Source organism: Rhizophagus irregularis, chromosome 14 (assembly GCF_026210795.1).
Source record: "Rhizophagus irregularis chromosome 14, complete sequence".
NCBI classification, from domain to species: Eukaryota; Fungi; Glomeromycota; class Glomeromycetes; order Glomerales; family Glomeraceae; genus Rhizophagus; species Rhizophagus irregularis.
The window spans coordinates 587472-605427 of record NC_089442.1 but is presented as its reverse complement, the minus strand read 5'-3'; the positions used below and the strand labels follow the sequence as shown (position 1 = coordinate 605427).

General features: G+C 25.6%; 3 protein-coding genes across 3 annotated transcripts; 1 reads left to right on the top strand and 2 right to left on the bottom strand.

Annotated features, from left to right (window-relative positions):
• Positions 1-843: 843 nt before the first annotated feature.
• OCT59_005840 (uncharacterized protein) lies at positions 844-2658 on the top strand (the record flags this gene model as incomplete). The annotated part of the gene is made up of 7 exons (XM_066140872.1): positions 844-891; positions 1182-1245; positions 1341-1528; positions 1605-1959; positions 2030-2116; positions 2183-2409; positions 2491-2658. The coding sequence occupies 7 exons, from the start codon at positions 844-846 to the stop codon at positions 2656-2658; spliced, it is 1137 nt and encodes a 378-aa protein (XP_065997717.1).
• Positions 2659-4041: 1383 nt separating this feature from the next.
• On the bottom strand, positions 4042-4567 carry OCT59_005839 (uncharacterized protein; the record flags this gene model as incomplete). Its single annotated transcript, XM_025323589.2, has 2 exons — positions 4042-4064; positions 4144-4567. The coding sequence occupies 2 exons, from the start codon at positions 4565-4567 to the stop codon at positions 4042-4044; spliced, it is 447 nt and encodes a 148-aa protein (XP_025172329.2).
• Positions 4568-17221: 12654 nt separating this feature from the next.
• OCT59_005838 (uncharacterized protein) lies at positions 17222-17620 on the bottom strand (the record flags this gene model as incomplete). Its single annotated transcript, XM_066140871.1, has 1 exon — positions 17222-17620. The coding sequence occupies one exon, from the start codon at positions 17618-17620 to the stop codon at positions 17222-17224; it is 399 nt and encodes a 132-aa protein (XP_065997716.1).
• Positions 17621-17956: the final 336 nt, after the last annotated feature.

Sequence of the window (17956 nt, the reverse complement as noted above, 5' to 3'; positions counted from 1 at the left end):
GTTACAGTATTGAAACACTAGGCAACAGACGAAAGCTCTCTGAATGGAGTATTACCGGTTTACTAGACATGTGTAAAATGGCTAGGAGACTTTAAAAGAGGTGTGTATTTTTTTATTTGCAAAGTGAGTAACTTCCTAAGCTAAAATTAGAACGGATAACTCATTGAGTCGGGGAGTTCACAAATTTTACTTAGGAGGGTACTGGATTTGTTTGCTTGGGTTGGGTAAGGGTGAGCAAAGTGGGTAACTCCTAGGAAAATCTAGAACGGATAACTCAATTGAGTCGGGGAGTTCACAAGGTTGACTTAGGAGAATTACCTGCTTTTTCTTTTTTATTTTATTTTTATTTTATTTTTTTATTCCCTTTTTTTCTTCTTTTTTTTTTATTTTTTTTTATTTCTCTCGTTCACTTGATAACCAACTCAAGCAGATAACATCCTACTTTGTTGTTAGTAAAGTCTGCTAATTCTAAAGGAGGAATTGGCTATGTCTTCTTTATGATTAAATAAAAATTTAGCACACTATTAATAATTTTTCTTTCTCATAATAGGTAAATGCAGAGATTTACAATCACTGGTAGAATGAAGAAATTTCAATTTTAAAAGGAATAATATTTGGTAAATAATTAATTTGAAAATTATTTAAGAACATTATATATCACGCATTTATTTTTTTTTCTTTTTTCTAGTTAGATCATTAAAAATTCATTATGTTATTTGTGTAGTTCCGGCTCGACAAAGAAAGTAACATTAGTGCCGATCTGCTGTCTTGTGTTCAATGAATATGTAACATTACGTTTATAAGGGATGGCGTTATAAATTTTTTTTTTTTTTGCGCTATACAATGTCTAATAACTTTGAAATTAAAGTCACTGAAAATTCAGACGAACGGGTATTTGGATTGAAGATGCTATTTCAAAAAATTATTTTAAATATTATGAATACAACCATTTCAGAAATATCCAAGAAATTGATTTCGGAAATTTTAAAAAAGTTTATCGTGCAAACTGGAAAGATTCTCGAAATCATTTAGCGTTAAAATCTTTTTCTAATCAATAATGTCACAACCAAAGAAATCGTTAATGAAGTAATCATTTTTATACTGTTATTTACAATATTAATTTTTATATTTATGATATATTGCGTTGCCTAATTTAAAAATTCTTATTATTCATGATTAAGCTTAAACGTCAATATGAAATGGATTTTCATGAAAATATTATTCGTTTTTGTGGTATTACTATAAGTATGATAATTATTAGTTATTGACTTTTTTTAAGAAAAAAAAAAGATATTATTTCATACTACCTCTAATAATATTATTCTTTTTTATCTTTTTAGTAGAAAACCAAGATGATGATTCAAAAAATTATTGGTTAGTAATGGAATATGCTGATAATGGTACTCTACGAAACTATTCAAAAGAACATTTTGATAGTTTAAATTGGGACAATAAGTTAAATATTGCACTTCAATTAGCTCGTGCTGTATCATCTTTACATGAAAAAGAAATTGTGCATCATAATTTGGTAATTAATTTATATTATATCTTAAGTAGTGTATAATTTATTATTCTTTTTTTTAAATTTTCACATTTAATTATAGCACTCAAACAATGAATTAGTTCATCAAGGGATTATCAAATTAACAGATTTTGGATTATCAAAAAAAATTGAAGAATCAACCAATCTTCAATCAAATTTCTTTGACATGGTTGCTTATATTATTGATCCAAAATTATTTGAACAAAAAAGAATCAATAATCACCAAATACCATTATATTTATTGAACAAAAAGAGTAATATTTATAGCATTGGTGTATTCTTGTGGGAAATATCTAGTGGTCAGTCATCTTTTTACAATGAATCATCTGATACATGTTTGGATTTGAAAATTTTACAAGGTCTTAGAGAAAAACCCGTCGCCAATACTCCTATAGATTATGTAAAAATTTATATTGGTAAATATAATTTGAATTATTTATTTTATTTATTAATTATTTATATATGTACTTTATTATATTTTTTCAGATTGTTGGAATCATGAACCAGATAATCGTTCGATTATTAGTGATGTTATTGCTAAATTAAATGTAATAATTTTAAATAAATTGTCAAGTAAACAACCACTTAATAATTCATTACATGAACTTATTTAAAATGTTAATAAAATAAGTATAAAAGAAATAGAACCATCAATATCATTGTATGAGAATGATTTTCAAATAGTAGTTGATGATTTAGTTGCTCTTATTGATAATTTAGAACAAGAAACTGGAAAGGAAGAAGTTCTTGATTACCTTAATGATCATGACATTACTCCACGACAAATTTATAATTGGTTATTATATAATCAGACTAATTTAAATTCTGTTCTTTTACTAGGAGATTTTCTTAATTTAGGAATTGAAGTAAATGTTGATAAAGAAAAGTCATATGAGATATATCAAAAGGCTGCAAAATTAGAAATGCATTTGGAATTAGTAGTTTAGTCAAATTGTTATGAAGTTGGAGCTGGAACTTATGTTGATAAACAAAAAGCATTTGAATTGTATCAAAAGGCTGGAGATTTTGGTATTTTAAGTGGAATAAATAACTTAGCATATTGTTATCGTTATGAAGTCGGAAATGGAACTAGTATTAATAAATATCTTAATTAGTTCCATACTTTGATTATTATAACTAATGTTTTGATATTTACTATTTAAAGTAATATGTATTACAATTAACATACTCTTTATAATAACTGATATACCAAGTTTTGTTTATCAAAGTAAAGTAAAAGTTTTCTTTAATCATTGATCCATCCAAGATATTATATTAAAAATCGAGTAAAAATTAATGTTTTGCATGCAAAATTGCAAATACACAAATACTATAATTGTAAAAATCATACCGTATATGTAAAAAATCGTATGTTTAGTATCGTAAAAAAGTTGTTTACATTGTACTCGCGTCAGACATGATTGCGTTTTTTCATGATTGATAAACACTTAAATTACTAAAACATTTATATATCATAAAATTCATAAATAGAATAAAGCAAAAAATTGTACATTTGATATAGCAAAAAGATAGTTTACGCTATATACAGTATATAATCATCAAATTTCGTAATAGTTCTGAGTTTAGATGTATAGTTTCAAAAAGAAACCATCATTTGCATATTCCATAACTAAAATAACTTTAAATTTTCATTTGGTTACTTTAAATTTTCTAAATTATTATAAATAAATTTATTAAATGAATAAACTGTACCAAAATTTAAATATTAGTAATTATTGGATATTCATAGTACTTGTGTATAATATTTCAGTGATTTTTTATGCTATGATCTAATTTGAATGTTTCGTACATAAAAGAATGTTTGCCTATTAAATTTAATATTTTGATTGAAAAAGTTCAATTTTAAAATAACACAGAAATCGTCCTATTGAGGTAATATTTCCATAATAATGGATCGAATAATCGATACTATAAAAAAACATTTAGATAGATCTCGAGCTGATTCCAAATCTCTTTAACTTAAAATAAAGGAAAAATAAACTAATGAATTTAATTGACAAAATTATTTGTTTAGAGTAAGACTTAAAGTGGTTATAAAAATTTTTCAGAAAAAAGTTTTTGGCTTTTAAGAATGAATCACTTTGGGTGCAGCTTCAGAAATAATACTTAAATTTACCCGTAGCGAATATCGACACTATACCGGCAAATATATCCGGTTTAGGGTTTGAGTGTTTATTGAATATCCCGTATATCAAATTTCAATTACAATTACAATTATTAAGTAGGCAACTTAGTTCATATTAGAAAATATTGAAATATTGAATCCTAAATTATTAAACCGAGTCAAAATGAATCAAGCCGCTCAACTGCAGACTTTGCGATTTTTTTTTATTTAAAAAAAAATGAAAAATAGAAAAATTTAATGACCTAAACCATAGGCAAATAAATTAAATTTTTATATAGTACATAAAAATAAACGCCTATCTAAAAAAATTTGTAAAAATAAGAGTAATGACCTGTTGCGATCAATAGTATGATTAAGTAATATTAATTTGTAAATCTATTATAAACGAAATAAAATTGTTAGTATATTTTATCATTAGCAAAATATTTACTAAACTTATAGAATTATTAGATACCTGCTGATATATTTTCATATTGGTTATAATAATCCTCTGAATTTTTTGGTTCAGGAAGATTATTAAAATTAAGTAATCTACTTGTGTAAATAGCTTCGGAATGTGTGTTCATTTTATGTGATGAAGTTAAACTAATCGAAATTATTGTATTGATCGGTAAATTATTATTTATTTCTTCTGCTTCTATAATTTGCTCATTTAATTCTGCGTTATTTTCATTCCATTTTTCTATAGTAGACTTTAATTCATGAGCATTTGGTCGAGTTAAAGGATTTGCATCTAAACATCTTTTAATTGTATGCATAATTAATTGAGGAACTTTAATATTAAAACTTGGTCTGAGTCCTTGACAAATCTTTATAGCTAATGCTTCATCCTGACTTTTATCATGAAATGGGCTTAATCCAGAAATTACTTCATACATAATTATACCAAAACTATAAATATCAGCAGCTTTGTTATAATTTTGTCCTCGCAAAATTTCAGGGGCCATGTAAGGTAAAACACCATAAGTATTATCTTTTGTACTTTCACAATTAGCTGGTCTACATAATCCCATGTCAGTTATACAAATATCTGAACGAAATTTTAATATATTACCAATATGTAAATCCCGATGAATTAACTCATTTCTATGAATATGATGAAGACCTGTTGCTATACAATATAAACATAGAATCTTATCATTCCATGTTAAATTATTATAATTCTTATCTAAATAGTTTCGTAAACTTCCATTCTCTGCATAATCCAAAACCATCATATAATTTTCTGTTTCTGGATCTTGAGTTATTCCATAAAATGTAACAATGGATCTAGTAGATATATTATATATTTTATGATGAGATGTAACCTAAGAACAACAATAATATATTAGTAAAAGTTATATTTCAAAACTTAATTAAATTTATATATAATACCTCGTCGATAAATTTTAATGTGACATCCTTTGATTTATTTAGACTTTTCAGAGCTACAAATTTATTTAATGGATGACATCTATTCCAATTTTGCTTGTCATTATTCCAGCTCTGTATATAACCGTCAGTCCATTTTGCTTTATATACTAGACCGAACCCGCCCTTTGCAATATATTCAATATCATAAAATCTCTCATATGGTATCCATTCTAATATTCTGTAGAATTTATTTGCTGATAGTTGAGCATCTTGAATAAATTTGTCAATCTCACCGTTACCGCTCGTCCAATACTTGAAATTTTTTTGGAGACGTGTCGCATTACAAGCGTTACACCATTCAGGACCGGTATTTATTTGATTGCATTCTTCACACCTTCCATAAGTTTCATCATAGGAGAATAGCCCCATAGTACGAAACAACTTTTTTGTTTTAAATAAAAAAGAGGGAATTATTTATTGTTAAATTTGGAGGGAGCAAGTCAGTTAACGGAATTTTATTTCCAATTTATGGAGCGTTCCGTAATACAAGAAACTTAAATTGTTTGTGATTACTAATGCAAAGTTTCTCTGATTACTAATGCGATGTTTCTGTTAGTATAAGATCATCAACTGTTATTTGGTTTAGATTGTCCAATAATAATGATAGTTTAAGGGATGGTTTTATTCATTACAGCAATGAGGTGATTTCGGAATTTCGAATTTCGTAAACAAAAAGTTTCGGAACAAATTTATCCAAAATCATTTCGGTGTTCCTTCGGTACGGCTCGTTCGCGTCGATGGTATACCTAGACAGTTGAATGTCACATATAGTTAAACAAGGCAATGTTTTGTTTGTTTTTTTATTATGCTATATGTACGTATATATTTTTGTGGGTTTTTTAGTTAAATAAAAAGAATACAGGTCAGTTATGTTAGTCTAAGTTAGATAGATATAGGAATATATCGCAGGACGTTATGTCTACGTAGGCTAGGCTTGATGATTTTCGAAAAAAAATTCATTACAGCAAATATAAATTATGGTTGCATTAATGCTTATTTTGAATAAAAAGATTAATATCAGAAATTGCAATAATTAATTTTACAATATAGTTTTGTATATAAGTATACCGTATGTTCTTATTTTAATATAAATAAGATCTTTCATTATATAAAAATTTATATTCTTCCAATGTTAAAGTATGTAAGATTGCTGGTTTCTTAATACCAGCAAGATTGCATCACGTTTTTGATATAATAAAATCTTTCATAGTGGCTTTGACAAATGGATTTATTGGCTTAGCTTATTAGGCTTATTAGGCTTATTAGGTTTACCCATTTACATATTAAATCTTTTTTTTTTTTCATCCAATATTTTTATTTCTTTCACAAAGTAATAATTGTTTATTAATACATTTATTGCTTTATACTAATTTATACATGTCAAGTCATACAAGCTTATAGAACTTGTTTGGTCACATGAGAAAGATATTTAGTTTTAAATTACCAATAAATCCAACGGAGGTTTCTTATCATTATTTACTAGTTGGAAAATTCATTAAATGTCTTCTATACTATAACCTTTAGATCGTATCGCTCAGATCGGAAAAAAAATTAACCGTTCAAACCGCAGTTAAAATTGAGCACAATTTTTAGGTTCCATATCATAAACAATAAATATGGTTGATCGCTGACACGCGTCACGTTAGTTTATCAAAATCGATCAATCAGAGGCGAACACCTATTTTCGTGGATCGGTTTGACTGACCGCTGATCGTTTTTGTAACCAATCATTTAGGGGCACATTTTGCGATCAATCCGGTCCAATCTAGAATTGAACAGGGCTTATATATATTTTATAAATACTGAACCGTTGTTTTATTTTGTCAATATGTTTAAAAAAGACTATGTTAGCCGAGTCTTAAAGCATTCGTAACAAAACTATCCTAAATAATAGAAGAATATTTCTTCGTTTCAATTTACTGCTGCTTAGTTGTATTCTCTCAAAAAAGAACGAAAATTTTAATTGATTGTAAAAACACTGCTCCTCTTATTTAATTTTTATTCCTAGTAAGAAAAAAGAAAAAAATAATACTTTACTGTAGAACCTCTAAAAAAAAACATTGCCATTCCTAGGAGGTGATGGAAAATAAAATTTGATTTCACGAAAAAGATAGACAGATCGATCAAAGAATGAATATTCCATCTGGAAAAAAGAATTAGAGACCAAATTTTTTAAAGTCATTAAATATCTGAAAAGATCAAATAAAGGGATTTTTTAAAAAAAGAAATGTTTTGTGTAAAATAATTTAGTTTTTATATCTTTTATTTTATTTTTAAATAATTGTAATAAAATATAACAAAAATGGTAAAAAATTTTTACGTGATTCATATAATATTACTGTTTTTATAAATGTACAAGTTATACTACAATAACATTTTAAATATTAACAGTTTTTTTTTTTAAAAAAGAAAAAATTAGTAACACATTTTATTAACTATAAAATCAAATAGAATAAAATACATAGAGGTATTAATAATAAATTATTAATAACCCTACAACTAACCGTCTATCTAGAATTCGTTTAAACTGAGAAAAAAAGAAAACTATAGAACTGTTTTCAAATATACTTTCTTCATTCTTCTGGTGTATTTTTGTTATTAGTTTTTCATTTATTATGTCTCTCCCGATGACCTTTTCTTGCTTTTTGTTTGGATTTTTTTTATCTTTATTAGTGCTAAGTTGGATTCTTTGGCGTGGATTTTCTCGCACATGAACCATTTTATGAATTTAGGATACTGTTCATTTTTTCTCGGTCACTAATTTTAATGTATTTTTAATACTAATTTTTGTTTTTTCCTTTTTTTTCGTTAATATTTTTTGTTTTTTTTTTGATTTTTATATTTTTCTTTGCAATCTGCCCTTTCTTTCATATCTATCCTAATCCTCTTATCTTTTTTCATTATTAACACATAGTTGCTATTCATTTTTTCATTAGATTTTTTTCATTGATATCTTTACTTATTTATATAATACATTTTATGCACATAATTTTCAATGTAATCTGACTAAAATATAAAACTAACTTTAGTCACGATTGATTTCCCTACATATTATAAAGTAAAATTCCTTTGTAATAATTCAACTTTAAATGTGGATAAAAACTATTAAATAAAATTAAATGAAAATTAAAAGATATTTATATTGTCTGTTATAAAATAAAATATTAATTAATAGTAACTTTTAAGTTTTTCATATCCCATTTTTATTAGTGTTACGACTGTTATGTATTTCAAAAGATTTACAACAACTATCATTGCCCTCATCAAAATATTCAAGATGATCAGGAAGGGGAATAGATAAGGATAACACCTCTCCTATTTCCTCTATCCCCTTTCCTCCACCTCTCTCCCTTTTTTCTTTCACATCATTCTTAGATTCCACTCAAAATCCAAAAGCTCAATAATTATTATTAAAATCATCTGCATGTGCTGTGGCTTTAAATAATTTTACATGTAAATTTAATTGTAAAATAATTCTATATAATATGTTCCATAAATGATTATTATTATTTTTAAAATATTCATGTGATGTTTTGACGAAATTCTAAATTTTCAACTTAACAAATTTTATTATTACATTATGTGAGTCAGTACTTTATAAGCTTGATGGTAAATTCTTCTTTCTGAAATGCAAACACTAGCTTTTTCATGGCAATAATTAAAGGCAATAATTAAAGGCAATAATTAAAGAAATTTAGAACAGAAATATTCTCATTTTTTGAAATTGAGGCAATATATTACTTTGATGAGATTTCTAAATTAGAAGATTTAAATAATTATTGAATTATAATGATAAACTCATTTCTAAAATATGACATAGTTCTTTAATTATGTTCCATTCATTATCTGAAATGTATAATCAAGTATTTAATGGGCTAATAAATAATGAAAAAGAGTATAAATAATGTCTTATTAAATTAATATTTTAATTGCAATATTAAAATCCACTAATTTACTATTTGAAGTTTTAATGCACATTGTTCCATCGAGTTTTAACGTCTAATATGAGATTAAGTGAATTGTTAGGTTTACCAAAATATAGATCACATTGATGATTAAATCATTTTCATTATGAGTCTATTAATTGATTAATAATGTCACAGATTGAATTGCAATCTTTGATATAGTACTAAATGACATCTCCACTTCTATTAAAAATTACTTCTATAATTGATTTTCTCCTTCAATATTATAACTTCTTAAACTTTTTAAAGAAGCTTCTTTAATGTTAGCTTCTGAATGTGGATCATCAAGCTTTATAAAAGGTTGCTTCACCAGCTTTTATGTATTTTAATATCATTATGTAGTTAAATTCATTATGTGAGCCAAATAAGGGTAGGATGTAATTTTGAAATGAAAATTTATTTTTGTTTTTTGCATTATCAGTTGTAATTGCAAAAATCTAGAATAAATATAGAAATATATTAATATAAATTAAAAATTGATTGTGCAAAAATTAAATCTGTTGTGTGTTATTAAAAACTTTATTGTACAGTATATTACTAACCTTGTTAAAATATTGAAAATTATTTTGTGGGTGAACATTTTTGAGATTCCAATCATTGCCTATGAAATTCCAAGATAAACATTAGAAAATAAAAATTCAATTACTATATAATTGTAATAAGAATTGCAATATATTATTATTATTAGAAATGCAATAGCATTTTGTATAGTCCAGCAATTAATACTTTTAATAGTAAACCTAATTTTTTCTATATTGTTCTTTTATTTAAATTAAAGTTTAGATAAAAAATATTATTTGTAATTTATTTTGCATATTTCTAAAATATTTGAATTATGTTAGCAGAAGGTACTTTTGCCTTTGCATTATAAATTCTATTACTCCTTCATCTGAATTAAGATTACAATTAAAGATTTGCTAATATCAAATCTTCAAAGTGCTCTTCTTAGAATTTTGATCTTGGATATTGAGCATTTTGATTCTTCTAGAAACCTCAGTTGCTTTTGTCTGTATTATGCAAGTCATCTTACAGTTCAGTTAGTAACAAAAATTTGAACTTTTTTGGATTTATATGATTTAACTATGTTGAATGGTTGACCTTTTTTTATTTCCATTGTCTGTATCTTTCTCATTTTCGTCATCAGCAGAACAAACTGATGACACAAGTTTTTTGAGTGGACTGTTTGTTATAACCTGATATTGTCCATTTAGGTGCATTTAAAGGCGGACTAACAAATATCCAAATAGTAAATTTGTCTCAGAATTTTCATTAGTAATGACTTAAAAGAAAAATAATTATTAAGTTGTAAATAGGGTAAATAGATGTGATATTAAAACAATTTGTAATAATTTAATTGAATGTAGGATGATTTTGGAATCCCAATCTTTGGGTTTTGGAATAGGAAATGGAAATGCTTCATTCCAAAGTTTTCCACTTCCCAGTCTTTAAATATGAGCTGTAGAATCTGCAATATATTGTAAGAAATTATTACTTAAGTGTTTGATATCTTCATATCTAATTTTTTTGACCTGGTGCTTTGTTGTTTGGTAATGATTTTATTACATTTTTTTAACTCTTCTAATGTGATGTCTGTGTGGTTTTAGTCTATAAAAGTGAAATCTTGTAGTAGTAATAGAATCGTTGAATATAAAAATAATAAATTATTTCTGATCTTTAATTCAGAGCTATAGTTACATAATAAATTTTTATGCACTTGCTTTATTTTTTTATCTTGCTTTTCTGTAATTCTTGTATTTAGTGTATTGTATTCTTTACTAATTGCATTTTCTATTTATTTAAAATAAATTTCTAATCATTAGTATATTCTTATTTGAATTCCTGAATTTTGTGGATCTAACAATGTTTTTCAGATGCTGATTGCATATGTAATCTGGCCAATTAATTTTTTTTTTGCTAGATTTTGGACTATCTTAGATATACATGTTTTATAAATTATGGGTGAATTGATAATTGCTATATTTAAAAAATAAAGGAATCATGGTAATGTTGTCATGTTAAGATATATCGTTTGATTAAATATTTCATTTCCAAAAGCTATTTCTTGTTCTAACTCTTCTATTCTATTGAACTCATATTAATTTGTAATATTACAGTATGAAAATGAATAAAACCATAATAATATTAATTAATATTAATTAATTACCCATTATGTAAGTCCTTTTTGATATGCTTGGTTGAATTCATATTCATTGAAATTTATTTTTCAACACCATCCATATTATTATAATCATTTTAGAGATTGGTAATTTTTTTTTAGAATCATTTCCAAATATATTTTCTATATTTTTTTTTATTTACTACAGTTATTTCAATTTTTCTTGTTTGAATTTTTGTTAAAAGAGTTGTGTAATTTTGCATAGTTTGGAAGGTATGAATTTGCTTCTGAAGCTGATGAAAGGTTTTGATTTCTGGTTAAATATACTTGGCTAAATTAATTTTATCCCTTTTTCTAATGGTTAACTATAGTCATGTTATTTTACTATAATGTAGCTCTGTTTGGCAGCTCCATAGTGCTAACTATATTGAATCCTTTATCACTATTCCATTGTGCTGGAACATTTGCCCATTTATTTTTATTGAAATTTAGTTATCTATTAATGTGGTAATAATGGCTGTTTATTTGTATCACAATTATAATAATCAATCGCCATAATGGCATGGAAATTTTTGAATTTTCTTGATTTTGAGTAATATTAACAGGAGTATATATTACTACTACTTTTTTTATAATATACTGAATTACTGCATAAAATAAAATTATTTTTACATAATACAAAATATGTCATATACAGTGATTCATTAGAAATATTTAGCATGTTCAACTATGTCTTGTTTGAATATGTTACTTTGGAATAATAGAACCAAATGATTAGACCATTTAATTTGTCCAATTTGTAATGTATGTGCAGTACATGGTTGCTGTTTCATGTCATTTAAATAATTATTATTTAAAACCAAGTATTTTTTAGCCATAATTGTGCTATTATAATAAGTAATATAAGTTTTTGAATAATACAGAATGCTGAATGAGTTTTTTCTCGAATTAAAAATATTTTGCTTAATGCATTATAGTAATTGTGTATCTGAAGTAAAAACTTTCCTCTAAATTTCATAAGTTGTAAAAAAATAATGTGTATGAAAAAGAAGGGTATAAAAGCCAAATAAAAAAGTGGTATTTAATTTCTTCTTCTGTTAACTTTGAAATTGTTGATTCAGCTTCAAAACTTTTTTCATAATGATAATCAATATCTTCACAATTAATTTCATCACTTTTTGCTTTCCATAAAAATAACTTTTGTGCTTTTGAAAAGCTGTTTCATCCCAAGTGAATGGTAAAATTACAGTATCATTACTAGTGCTTTCATTGTAAGACTTGATTTTGGTTTTTAATTTTATGGGAAGTTGTAATTGAAAGATTAGCAGAAACTAGGAGTGCTGAAATAATTCCTTAATTGCCCAATCTCCCATTGTTTTTGGGAAAAGGTAAGAGATAGAATTATATTAAATATAATTATTTAAAATATGATTAGTTTACAATATATTCACACTTTCAACAATCTTGAATATTGCTTGCTTTTTTGTTTCATATTTATAATCATAAATGTTTGTATGATATTATTTATCATCCACATATATAAGCTATTTCAAAAACTTTTTCTATATTATTGTATATATTTAATATTCTTTTTCCTGTTAATTTATAACTAATATTTAGACATAAAAGTGGATCATAATGGATACACTATAGTAATTAACTTTCTGATATGATACTACCAGTGTGGTGCTAAAGGATACTAGGGTAGTTAAGGAAAATTATTTCACCCTGATCTATGCAGGTTAAATAAAAGAACTGTTATTATGTATTGATAGTAACTTCATTTATCATAACTTGAAGTTTGATGTCAAAATAACAGGACTTCTGCTAAAAACATTATTTTAAGATTCAGCTTTTGTGAATGAGAGTAGGAATTATTACTAGTAAATTCTTATTTATATGATAAATGTAAGACTTGGTGCTAATTAGAATCTATTTTCATTCAAATTTATCAACTCTATAACTGACAAATTTTTTCATGTACTCAAGCCATCAAGTTTGTTATAATGCATAAAATGAATGCATTTCACTTCACTCTACCTTGACCTGACCCATTATATTCTTCAACTATTGCTTTCAATTGCTCAAACATTGGCTTGCCATTGTGGTTACCAAGTGCAGATTTAAATCATTTCTTTTTTAAAAGAGAAATAAAAAAGTTTCAGTTAAAATTATTGAAATTAATCATTATTTTAGGAAATTTATCTATATTACTAAATATCATTGTTGTTTTGATAGATTTCACAATATTCATGTCATAATAGATTTTGAGATCTACTATAAGTATTTTTGATATTAAAGTGATCTTTTTAAAATAGTATGCAATTATATTTATTACTAAAGGCTAGTTTCTTGATTATTTCATTTGCATTTTTGTATTTAGCATATCTGTACATATTAATGATTCTTTATACTTTATCCTGATATAGGTTTTGCTGTAGCCTGCCTGTAGCTAGGTAATATTTAAAATCATAGATAAAGTTTAGATTTGTGTAATAAATTGGATGTACTACAGTAGAATCTCCAATTTTAAAATCTGCAAAAAGATTCAAATAGGAGTGGCATAATTATTAATTTAATTTACTTCTTTTTTACTTATTAATTATATCAAAAAGTAATTATTGCATTTTGGTAAAATTTATTTGATTACCATATATAGAGAAAGCACCACAAATTTGTCTAATGGTGACAAACACAAAAATTGAGCATGAGTTTTCATCAGCACATATTGCAGCTGGATCATACTATTGTTTTCTTTTTTATTTTGCTATTATTTGCCATTTATATGATATTCTGATGTTGCTTGAACTAGTGGCTATGAAAAGGAAGGAGAGAGTTCCTTAATTTCAAAAAATGTTATATAGTGGCAATGATTGCAACTATGATGGATTTGATTGCAATGACAGATTTGATTGGCAATAGTGATGGATTTGATTGTGATAATGATGGCTTATATTATTGGCATTTGATGCAAAAAATTTCCTATAATCATTTCCAAATATATGTATGTTTTATATATAATAAAAATTTTTACTTGTCCATACCCCTTATATATCCTCTAATACCTGCTCCAAATTGTAAAAGTCCACCCACTACACATTTCTTATTCTTTCTTATTATTTTAAATGGACAGCCTAGCAGTGACCTCTTTCAGATCTTTATTTTGATGATCTGTTAAAATCTTCTATTGCATAATCTTTGGTTCTTTATTGTATTCTCAAGAAATCTGTTGTAGTATATAACTCTACATGTTAATCAATTCTTTAATTCATTCTTTAGGTATATTATTGTGGCTCCACTTCTATACATTCATGATTTCATCTTCTGTCTATGAAGACGAGTAATATTTAAAAATACCAATAGTAGTTTGATAAATATTAAATATTATATTATAAAATGGCAAAGGAATAATTAAGATGATCATGATTTACATCACAATCAATCAATTCATTATTATCTTGAACATTATCAGTATCATAGTCTGTACTGATTTTACATTTTATAATTAGACTTATTAAACATTATTGAAATCTTGTAATTAAATTCTAACAGTATTTCAGCATTTCCCCAGTAATTTTGCTGTATATTTGGGCAACTATTAAGTCCATATCCATAATATTCACAACCAACCCAGATACTCTGATACTAATTGAATTATACCAATTCCAGATACTAAATTTTTGTAATTAGTTTAAATTCTAAGCCATTAGTACTAAAAAAATTTTACCCACAAAATATAAAAAATTTTTAGAGCCAAGGCTCTTTTATTTTAACATTCTTACAACTTAAATGACATGGATCTTTATATGAGCTGACCAGTGCAGTCCAATTTGTTTTGCTCAATAGAGCTACCCCTTCTGACATGAATATAAAATTTTAAATTTAAGCTGGCATTAAGGGCTGGGTTCAAAGAAATTGTTGGGAATTTCTTCACTTTTATACTTTCATAAATATCATTAAAAGTATTTTAAGTCTATTCCATTGTAAATCTGTGAAAAATGCTATTCTGTCCAGTATTATTGATGAATTCATAAAAGATTCAGTATCCATGAGTATTAATAATTGTTTGAAAAAATGCTAGAGCTATTCTAAGTGAATTAAGGTGCAAATCCTAAAGTAAAAGAAATTATACAATATTATTAAATAAATAATAATGATTTCAGAGTTTGCTATATAATAATGATGAAAATCTCAACACATCATGTATGACATATCTAAAATATTTTGCTGCATTAAATTAAAATACTTATTGTTTTATATTATAAGGTATATCTTAGTAGTGATTTAGTTATAAATGTTAATGCAAAATATCTTCATCTAGACCTCCTCCATTCTTAAAATTTCTGATATACATTTCTTTATAAAAATCTAAATATCTATAATTTTTATAAATTATTACGGGTTAGTCTCATTTCCGGACGTCCAATTAATAAATTCTTTAAGTTGAGCGGCATGTAAATCTCTAACGAATCACAAGTAGTTGGCTGTATACCAGTCTTTAAAATGGTTATCAATTAAGAAATTTTAAACAAAAAAAAAATGAATTAAAAGGGAAAAAAATGAATTTCCTAATTATTTAAGATTAAAATTTTTTTGATTAATTCATTGGGTTTAATATATCCCTCCAAAAAATGGGGGTTACTTTATGCCTGAAATATTCGGCTGGTTTGACTTCTCTTACACATCCATATGGATAGAGTATTGTGAATGTTTTACTATATATATCATTTATCAAATTAGTATATATAGTGTATCTTCATATATATATAAAGTGGAAGAATTTGAATGTCCATCTTTAAATAAATCTAACAGCTCTTTACGAACTTCTTCCTTGAAATGACAGAAACTCAAGAAGTAAAAATCTAGTAGATTGATTTTTCCTGTTTTATTATTGTAATCTATTTATATGAAATTTAAAGGAATTGATTATAGCAATATAGCTCAAAGTATCAAATAAAAATCAATATATTATTCATTTTGCAGTTAGGCTAGTATGGTAGATTATCTTCATGAGAGAAATCCCTTTTTCTATATTAATGTTTTTGTATTCAACACTAATTACTATAATTTTGCCAATAAACAATCAACATACTACAGATTGGTGTTGCTGGGTATAGTTAAAGATTTGAGAAGAATTTTATCCAGAATGGACCTTTTGATCATTTATATTAACTTTTTTGATGACATTATTTACAAACAATTTTTTTTGTCAAAAAAAAAAAACATTTTTTTTATTTTTTTCTCTAGCAGTAATAAGGTTCCATTGCCAGTAATTCTAATATTGCAATTGGCTAGTCTTGATCAGGAAAAATCTATTTCAATATTTAGTATTAACCATCAAAGTATATTTATTATTATCATCTTTCATTATTAATCTTTGAGATTTAAATTACTTCCATTTTAATATATTGTATACATATATATATTATATTTTCTAAATAAATTATAATTATCATTTCAATAAATGAGAAAATTACAATTATTAGGTATTAATGAATTTTTAACTGCACCCTGGTGCTTACATGGTGTACCAGTTATTCCAATAGGACAACCACAAGTTCCAATATCACTAATAATGGTATAGAAAAAGTTCTTTTTATTGTTTCTCAACCCGAATACAAAATCTCCTTTGCAATTCCCATATTTATATATAGTTGCATTATGAGAATTTAAAGTGTATTAACTCCAAAATACTGGACTTAGATGACGATTTTTAATTTCATATTTGAAGTCTGTCTCTTATGAGTTTTACTTAGGTTGTGAATATAAGTCAAAAGAATCTTATTTTGTGAACTACTTATATAAAGCAGTGCTAAAGTACACCATTCTGGGATTATTCCATACATTATTCAAAGTGGCAAGGATTCCCGTTGTGACATCTGCAAGAGTTTTTTCCAGTTTTTATCGTAGTTGAGTTTTTGTGGAATGCCTTCCGTCTGTGATTCTTCAAATTTGTCACAAAATTTTCGCATATTTCTTTAATCACAGGTGGTAAGGAATCAGGTACCATAGTATCATTAAGATGGTTGAGAAGAGTGTCACATATATTGGGTAGGACGTGTATTAACCAATTTACAACACCAAGTTTTATGTTTTGGAATGGGATAAAGAGCTGGTAATTTCCATTCCATAGGTATTTTCTTAAGTGATAAACATTCATTCAAAAAATTCCTAATAAATTGTTTCATCTCAAGACCATGTTTAAGCATTTCATAAGACATCTTTGATGGTCCTGAGACTTTTCCATTAGTCAATAAGGAAATATGATAATCAACTACTTCTTGTGTAATTTCATCCATTAATCCATCATAAATATTTGAATTAATATAATCTTTAGGCATATATTGTTTAACCCATTTTCCTGTCAATATTTTATCTTGATTTAATGAACTAGTAACATTTTGAAAGTGATTAATTACTTCTTTTTCTGGGTTCATCAATAAATAGCTTCTTTTATATTTAATAAGTAATATTAGAGATTTGACCATAAGTAGGTAAAGCTTGAACAGTATTTAAAGTGTAACTTTCCCTCTGTAATAAGTTTTTATCCAATTCCAAAAGTTTTGAGTAGGAATAGTAATTACTTATGGTTGAGAATAACAAATAGTGCAAGAATGGTCAATAGATAATGCAGTTGAGCATTCAATAAGATGTGTATAATGTACAGTATTCCTATGATTGCTTTTCAGTTCTTTGAATAATAACCTCTTTGTTAACACTATTATAACAATAGTTTGACATTTTGTTTATAAATAATCCATGAATTTTTACAA